We start from the raw sequence: 9,901 nt of genomic DNA, 5'->3' as shown, positions 1-9,901 counted from the left end.
ATCTGTACTTGAGGACCAGGTTATCTCGTTCATCTTTGTCGAAATATAGTTCTCCTTTATCAGATTATTAAGTCAGAATATTATATGTTAAATAAGAAATAATTAATATGAACAGCTTCATGTCCAATGTTATGTCACATTCATTGTTAGAAATTGTAAAAGAGAGACTATTTGTTAGATTAGAATGTGTTTAAAGAAATAAAATGAAAGCAGTTCATCGAATTTTAATAGATCAGGTAATTGGACAGACTTCTCGATATTTAGAAAACCGTTTAGACATTTCTTTCACCTGATGTTTGATTCGATGCATATTTCCTAATTGTACTTTAACCACTTCATAACAGTGGACGAGATATCTCGCGACCTGATGAAACCAGTCAAAACCACCAGCCGCACCCAAGTGAATGGACTGCATAAAAATAGTTCAAAAGCTGAAAACGAGGGATAACAAATTTGAAAGTGAGTCGTGGAAAGAATGCCAGATTATTATTCATGATAACGATTTGAGAAATACTACTGATAAAAATTCAATAATACTCGCTACAAGGTTTTGTGGTAACAAAGAAGCAATCGTCGCTTTATCTATGGAAAATTATACAACTGTGGAGTCTTGGGAAAGTGGTGACTCATGATTTATGGAAGCTTGGTCCTGCCGCTGAAGAGCGAAGGCATTTTTGCTTGTATATTAACCTGTGATGAAGTATGTGATGACGCATACCAATAAAAAGCAACCACATTACTTCTTATCATCAGGAAATCCATTTACACATATGCCTAAGCGTGCACTTCACCCAGTGAATTATTAATACATACATACTATGAATTTTGAATGTACCGTTTCCCATAAGTTTATACTTCTAATTTATAAATGTTTTCAGTGATAGAATGCTTACATTTCATCACCTCGAAATCCAGAAATCTTTAGCAATACCGTTTACGACGAGAATTAAAGAGTTAACACTGAAGAAACATATTTTTATCATAACGTTGAAAATATAATAAAAATATCAACGTTTTGTTTGGATTTGTATACGATCAAGGTGGTATATATAATTTACTTAACGCACTTGATTTAAGTGACGATCAGGCAATCGCTCATGCGTCATTCATGTTTTCGTAGTCATCGACGCCTGGTTCATAGCCTCCTGAATCTAGTGATCATCGACAACTGGCCGATAGCACATAACGGTACTAAATCGAGTTTGCGAGATAGGATTCTCCTAAGTAATGAATCTCCAGATAGAGACTGGTTGACTGAGTCTTTTGATCGAAACTACGCTAAAACTTCTAGTAAATCTTAGCTTCCTAATTGAGACTACATTAAACTAATAGAATTTGATTATTCTAAGTCTCTGATTAAAACGTAACTTGGCCTTTATTAAATTCTTATATCTTCTAATCAAAATTTGCAATAAATCAAACTACAGAGGCTCTTGAAAGTATTCGTACACTTGCCAACACATCTCATGAACATATTACGTTTGTTATATTAAACGTTTTGAAAGTTCATGAGCTCAAAGCTCATGCCATTGAAATGGCATGCAACTCTTATGATTATATTGGTGAAGTTATAAACAATTCCAAAAATGTATATAAAAGTTATAAGATATTTAGCACACGTATACAAATATTTTACAGAGATCACGAAAGTATTTAAACAGTCAATCACAATGTTAATACGTCTCAATATTCAGTGGAAACATCTTTAACACGTATTATATTCATACTATGTACTAATATTTTCCTAAATATAAGTTTGGAACAAATATCTTGTAACTTCTACATTTATTTTCAGATTAAATTCGAATCTCGCCAATATAATCATGGCAATTACGTCCTATAATAGGGCTAATGAACTTTCATGTTTTATGTAACATGCATAATATACACATACAACATAAAAGTTTTGTATGGTAAATAAATAAATACTTTTGCGAGTCACTATACGTGTTATGAGTCATAACTAAATAATTTAACTGAATCCCATGATTGTTTGATATTATACTCTCCTATGCTTCAGATGGGGTGAGGCGATTCCAACAATACTTAACGTAGTACTTGTGGCTATTCTGAAAAGTTTTCTCCTGGTTTCAAAATTTTCTGTACTTTGGTCAATTATTCTTTGCATGCTGATGCATGGCGTTTATCGAAACTCTTCGGTAATCCCTGACCAATGGCACGTTTATGTGACTTGCCAATGAAAAGCTGACTTTCTAGGTCTAGAAACACGCAATTCTACCATCTTTCAAACTGCCAGATACCCTCTAATAGCATAACCATAATATAAATCATATTAGCGGCGAACGCATAAGACATTACAACACACGTCAAAGACACGTTACACCTAGTAATGGCATGTGCGTTTGAATAAAGTAGAGAATAACGTCAGAGTTATTATAAATTTTTATTTTCAAGATATCCGTATTTAATGATCGCAACTTTAGCATTGCTTACTTTCCGTCGAAAAAGGCAAGTTGTTAGTACATACTTAAAAATAAATATGGATTTTCGACAGAACCGTTAAAGATAGGTTTCCTTCTCTGCTTATTGAAAGATATTGAAAAATACCGTTGAAATGTATAAATTGATGAAAAATATCTCGGGTTTATGTAAAAAATATAGTTACGTTTTCAAACATGGTACCCTATAAAATACTTTATGAAATATTAATGGACTTGAATGTGAAATTAAAAACTGAATTTTTCATATCACTTTTATTTATTCATGACTTTTATATATATATATTATATATATATATATATATTTAAATTATTATTGTTTATTAAATTTCCAATATAATTTTGATTAATATTTTCAAATACTGACACTGTATTTTTGAAATCATTTATTGAGAAACAAATCCTTCGTTGAAACACAGTTTTAATATAGCCTCTTCTAAATTTTCACTCTGTATATCAATATGCTTATCTGCAATCATGATTTCGTTATTTCGTACTTAAGTACCAATTTCATGATCCACCGCCAAACTTTTTTGGACACTATCTATCATCCACTTACTTTTGTCCACGACTGTATGTATCTCAAATTAAATCATTTATTTAATAGATGTGTACTTAACGAATTATCAACAATAAGATAATAATGAATATTATCTTGCCACAAAATATATAAAACTATAGTAACAGGATTTATTAATAATTCCGATGAGATTAAAATAAATTTAATCTTTTACAATTCTGGAAACAGATAACTGACACCATTTGCAAACTAAACTATGTATAAAGATACATTTCAAACCAGCATTCATCGATTTTATTGAAATTTATATGGGAAATACATAGTTCTTAGAAAACTGTACCGGGCATAATTTTTATTGGCAATCATCCAATCATCGATGAAATGAAAATAGTTTTCGAATCTTGAAAGGTGCATGTGTGTTTTTAAATTGCATGTTATTGAAAAAAAATCAGACACAAAGTTTAAAGAAGAGTTATTTATTTAAAATATATATTTAAAAATTTGAATATATCCAATCATTTTTCTTGTTTCTCATTTTCAATTAAATATAAATACATGAACTATAGACCAAAAAAGAAAATCAGTTTTTAAAATTGTTTGTCCTCTTACATTAGAATTATGTTTGCTTATCTTTCGAATTGTAACTACATACCAGAAATGATCGAAATATATGGAATAAAATGTCAAAATATACAATTATCAAAATTCATAATTTTGTTTTTATTACTGGTTCTAATCTTATCCCATTTCTCGGCATTTCTTACCATTTCTTACATATATACATGTCGGAGATGAAAGGACATCGGGGCCTTTCTTTTGAAGTGATTAGGAAAACCTCCAATACTCTAGCCCGGACTTTTATTGTAGCTATCCTTAAGCAATATAAATAGGAAATAGTTGTAAGACGCTAATCCGATTAAGTGTACTCAGGGTTTATGACGATGGGTTTGTGCTCGAGGTGACATAATGAGTCGCCGAACGTAGCCGCGGTCACGGGACACATGTAACAACAAAGGTATGGAATAATTATGCAGCTCTCCTTAAAAACAAAGATTGACTCGAGAGGTGGGGAGAAGACTATATAAGGGCAGTTCCATTTGTACGGGGAGTTAGTTAGTTATCGAGAAAGTTATGGAGTTAGTTATTGAGAGAGTCATTACGACTTGTAGGTCAAGTCACGCCAGGATCGTGTATCATATCGGATTCGTCTTCCCGTGGCCGTGGATTCGTATCGAACCTAAGTTCATTGTCATCGATCTCTCGTTTGTCCGATTGGCGTTATTATCTGTAACCTCTTGTAATAATCGCCTCGGTACTAATAACGATCAGCTAGAATACATAACCACGATGGTCAATTCGAGTGAAGGTTCATCAGACGCCCATACTTCAAATCCTTCTCCGACATACATAATCTACTACCTGTAATTAATATTTAAATATGTTATCTGGTTAACGTAGTATTTGTACTGTTTCAACTATAAAGTGTATATAAAACAAAATAGTTAGAAAAATCTTCAAAATATAAACATCATACATATTGAACGAGAGCTCTGTTTTTAAAGTTCCAAGTTTTCATATTCACTCTCACTTTCACTCGGAATACGAAGTAATGTCATATTACAATTTTATTATGTAAATATTCAACAAAAAGTCAGTGTCACATTTCGAGATCTTTATAAGTTCAATAATTTGTTTTTGTTCAAATGTGTTTTAATCGAAAATCTTGACACACTCCGGAGTATCCTATACACAAGGCCCTTAATAACACTTTACACGTTTTTTCTTTTTAACGCAATTAGAGACTCGTGCTCCTTATAACATTTAATGGATAGTATTCTAAAATGACAAGAAGAAAATTGAGTGTTAACGAGAAACGTCTATCGTAAAATTAAAAGTATAGTGACGAATTTTATATTGACTCTGAACATTTCCTGTGATATACCTACATAGAAAGTGATAACGGTTATTCTGAAAATATTTATGATAGTAATTCAGAGAGTGACATAGTTCCAATAAAGAGACGAGTGACGTAATTAATAATTTCTGGCGACAATGAATAGAAGAAACTGATGAGAATGAGAATACTGGTATAAATGTCACGCCTAAAGGACAGCGTCGATAAAAAATTAATTACGCGATGGAAACTAAAATTATTGAATCTAATATTTCTGTTCATTGCAACAAACTAATTACTTTCGTGATACATGTTCTCGAACAGCAGAGCATCGGATCGAAGAATGTTTTGAAAGATACTATACCATGATGGAACAGTATAGAATATGATTTTTATATCAAATGAAACCATGTTATTGTGTCACATATGTGTGTGAAGTCGAAAAGAGCAATAAATTTTGTTTATTATTTATAATCTTCCATTATGTTATTACTATTTATTCATTGAAAATTAATTTCGACCATTTATAGCATATATACCATATATAGCACCTGTGTATAAACTAATAATGACCGTTAGGGGTTTTAAAAATGTCTTGCAGCCTATAGTTCCCAAAATATTCCAAAAAATATAATCTCAATCCTCATATTTTCTTCAAATATATTTCGCAAGAACTACTTTCTCTATCCCAATAAGGATGCATATAAATTAAAATAAACGTTAAAATTTGGTATGTAAAAAATATAGAAAAAAAGAGATCGCATGCTCTTTTTAAACCAATAAATAATATTTTAAGTCATGAGATTATATAACTGAATAACTGACATACGTACCAAAATAGTACATTAACGAAAAGATAGTCAGTTGAGAAAGTGAGGAACTAGATTAAATACAAAAATAAAAGAGGAAGGCGAAGGAGGTGAATCCAGATAAGAAAAATGTTAAACAATTCTACTAAAATGACCATAAATTCAAAAGTGCACACACTTGCACTAAAATGCTGAATAAATGATCTGACATAATTTAAATCTGTAATTTCCATTTTAATAACAGTCAATAGTCATAGAAGATAAAACTTATATTACTGTATGTATATATTATTCTTTATTATTTTAATTCTTATTTAAGTTACAAGTTGATCTAACGTAACATACATTTTATCGAAAAAGAGAGAAAGTGAGGAGAAAGAAAATACTAGCGTTATAAAATATTACAATACTCTACCGATGACATTAAAATATGTAACACAGCTGTCACTTCTTCTGATTAATTTCTTATACAAATTTTTTCAAAAATTCTTTGACTGTGAGAGATATAAGCAATTGAGGAATCAGTACAAATTGACAACATAGCGTTTAATCGTTTGTACTCATGCGCACGGCTGTTTCATTCGTTCTATGTCGTCATCAATAGTAGGTCATCGCACTCTTCCTCATTCCCCCCTTACTCTTTATTATCATACACATACAAAAGTAAAAATCATAATAATGTCTCTGGACAACATAACAATGTACAAATTAATTTTTGACCAATATGTACAATAAAAATTAGCCACATCATGTCACATCCAATGTACTCTACATATTATAACAACCTCTGATAATACGAAAACTATACACACTGTAAAAAGCACAAATTAATATATGATACAACTTACACTATACAAAAAATGTATACGTAAAACAACATTAATAATGCTAGAGTCTGCCTTGTTCTTTATACCTTAACATCATATGATGCATCTTTTGCATTCTTCCAATTGAAATTTACGTTTTCTTATACATATATTTTTCTTCCAAAATTGAAGATAACTCGCGAGAGATTTTTTTTCGAAATGAATGGTTATTTTCTTTGATTTTGTAATTTAAGTCAGCTAAATCATTTATTTTTATGCTTAAGTCAATATAAATCTATATGTAAATATCTGTACATGAATCTTTACATATGTGTGTATGGATCTTAAGAAAATATCAAGCAGTCATAAAAATATCATTTTGTATTAACCTATAATTCATTACCACTAATTTTGATACATATTATATAAAAATTTTAAAAATCATAGATGCATTTATTTCTTGTACAATCAAGTTTTAACGTTTTTTTTATTTCATAATATATGTATTATATATGTATTTATTTCATAAAATCACATATATATAAAAAGATATATAACATAGTAATGTGTATAAAAATAAAGTAATTGAAAGTTATAGCTAGATGTAATGTAAATAAAGGAAGAAATTAAGAAAGTCAGAGATTTAACTATTCTTCAAAAATCGTAAGTTATCTAAAACTGTATACTACTTGTATACGTGCATTTAACTATTCTGACAAACTACAGTTATTCTTTGAATAATAAAAATCTAAAATCATAACTTTCAATACCTTTACTAAATTACTAAAAGCAATTATCATTTCAAAAAACAATACTAGATCTTTGACATATAAACTACTATTATTATGTAATCTAACATTTTAAAGTATATTAAATTCTTGATCAAGATTCTATACAAATTTTCTATTATTCATTCATATTATTCATAAGAAAGAGACAAATCTAAAATATTACTATATATGAACTTGTAATATATACTTACTTTATAAACTTGGCCATAGGTTCCATTACCAACAACTTCGATTAACTCGAAAATACCTGCTGGTTCCTATAACACATATGCACACATATAAGTATATATACATGCATATACAATTTAAGTATAAATTATATTTGTATATCATGTTTTTTGTACAATGTATATATACAATACACTGCATGATGTATATTATGTATAAAATAATAGTTGAATCAATAATTTTCAATGATACTACCATGTCTCGCTATTGACAATATCAATAAATCGTTTGTTATATATGAACAAAACATGACATCAAAATGATTATTTTCATATACTAAGATACTATTAAATATTTTATAGGTCCTTAAGAAATAGATGTAACACAATACTTAAATCTTTAATATTCAAATAATATAAACTGTTAATATTTGTTTAACAGGTATACACATCTGCATAGTGTATGCATGTATGCACTATATTTAGTTCACATTCTAAAAAAAGTTACATATATTACAACTTATGAGAGATAAAAAATTCTTGCATCAATGAAAAATAATACAATAATGAAAGAGAGAAAAATGAGATAATAATAACTAACTATAATTTTATATTTACTTAATAATACTGTAAATAAAAATTGTATGTATAATATCTGTTCACAATATTAACTGTTAATCTTAATTTTTAGATAATTTGTATAAATCAGTCCAAAACTGTAAACGTGAACAAAATACAAAAATGACTAACTAAACAACTTCGAGCATTAAGTTAAAAAGCATTCAAAAAGCAATTTTAAAAAATTGTACAGAAATTCAACAAAATTGTATTCTCTTATTTCCTTCTTTCTTCATTATGCTGTGGTGCTACCAAGAAATAATAATCATCGTTTACTCTTATGAGGTTAATTATCAATCATTGAATTCATAAAAACTACAAAAAATAGACTTCTGCGTCCATAAACAAATATCATTAAATATTAGATTATGCCTGATAAATAAAAAGCATTAAAAGTCGTAACGTACCTTCAAAGCGTTCAGATCAATGTCGTCGAGCGAACAGTTGACGCTCGGTGCCAAATTATGCGCCATCTTGATACGCCACTTGCGCTCCTTGCGAGATATCTTTTCCACTTGAGCTCAGCAAATCCACCGTCTATCTCCTTTTCTGCTTCTCTCGTTATTGTTCTTATTCCTTATTGCAATTTAAACCGTATAATAATGTAAAAATATAGAAAGAAGAAAATTCCGTCCTCGCACTTACACTAACACAGAACACCAGGATCACTAATAGAAAATTTTTATTAAAATAATTCACCGGTAAATTAGTTACACGAATATTTTCATGAAAATTTAACCGAACACAACCGAAAGAGAAAGGAAATACACATAGAGCAATGGCACATGGCGTATGAAAGAACTCTAACGATCAACGAAGGAACAGTTTACCAATCAGATTAGAAAACAATACACTTCCATCACGTTCTTCCCGAATTTTTCGTAAAATATAAATGTCAATAATGCGTAATGGCAAGTAACGTATTACACACTCACAGCGCTAAGCGCTGGATTATCGTATCGTCATAACGGATGCGGCACAACCGAGCCGAGCCCAAACACCACGGCAGCGGCCGTTCTACGTCCTGTCGTACTGCTTGCTGCACGCCTCTATTCCCTCTCATTCCCTCCTTGGCACTCTCTTACTATCTTCTTCGGTCTTATGCGTGCGCACACATGCTTTTTCTGTTCTCTCTTCTTAATGTAGACAATATTTTCACCGTCTTTGTTTTTCGTGCGCTACGATTGTATACCACTATGCTTCTTGACGTCATCAGCCCAACTATGATGGCGGCAAGTACTTACTTCCCTTCCTAATTTTCTTATCATAAAGTAAAATTAAACAAAAAATCATTTCACTGATGGTTTCACTATTTCCCAATTATAATTAATAAGTATGATATATTTTAATAATATTTGTATATTTCACAAATGATTATTTCTTTTGTAAATGTACAACACCATATTTCACATAAATGGAAAATCTAAATAATTAAAAATAAAAAAGATGGTCGTTTAATATTCTTTCTTTAATACAATTTTTATTAAAACCTAATATATTTTTAAATAACACTATACATGTTTGGAATAATAAGTACATGTTATAAAATGTATTTATTATAATCTACTTTTATGTATGTTCTTTTTATAACACTTCCATTATGAGTAATCTATGTTATAATTATACTTATTTTTAGAAAATACAGGACTGACATAATAACAGCAATGTATTTATATAGAAATAATTTTTTAATCAATTTAGTTACAATTACACATAAAGCAGTGTATATTTACAATATAAAATACAGCTGTATGGTATTCCTAATTGTAAGCCTCAATTAAGTATCAACTAAATTGTTTAAAATTATATTCATAATAATTCTTCAACATTATAAAAA

At 29.5% G+C, this 9,901-nt stretch overlaps 1 protein-coding gene across 15 annotated transcripts in view; it reads right to left on the bottom strand.

The window, feature by feature from the left end:
* Positions 1 to 9,202, bottom strand: part of LOC122572066 (serine/threonine-protein kinase mig-15) — an 87,227-nt gene extending 78,025 nt beyond the window's left edge. For 4 of the 15 annotated variants that reach the window (XM_043736610.1, XM_043736612.1, XM_043736614.1 and 1 more), the window contains exons 1-2: positions 8,472 to 9,200; positions 7,471 to 7,536 (exon numbers count right to left, since the gene is read on the bottom strand). In XM_043736610.1, the coding sequence (XP_043592545.1) occupies positions 7,471 to 7,536; positions 8,472 to 8,537 (132 nt within the window). In that variant the 5' untranslated portion in view covers positions 8,538 to 9,200. Of the gene's footprint in view, positions 1 to 7,470; positions 7,537 to 8,471 lie in introns of all 15 variants that reach the window. The other 11 variants (XM_043736613.1, XM_043736615.1, XM_043736617.1 and 8 more) reach the window with 8 other exon arrangements.
* Between the last annotated feature and the right edge of the window lie 699 nt (positions 9,203 to 9,901).

The sequence above is a fragment of the Bombus pyrosoma genome, linkage group LG10 (genome assembly GCF_014825855.1).
Source record: "Bombus pyrosoma isolate SC7728 linkage group LG10, ASM1482585v1, whole genome shotgun sequence".
In the NCBI taxonomy this organism is placed as follows: domain Eukaryota; kingdom Metazoa; phylum Arthropoda; class Insecta; order Hymenoptera; family Apidae; genus Bombus; species Bombus pyrosoma.
This window is presented reverse-complemented; position numbering and strand designations above follow the sequence as displayed.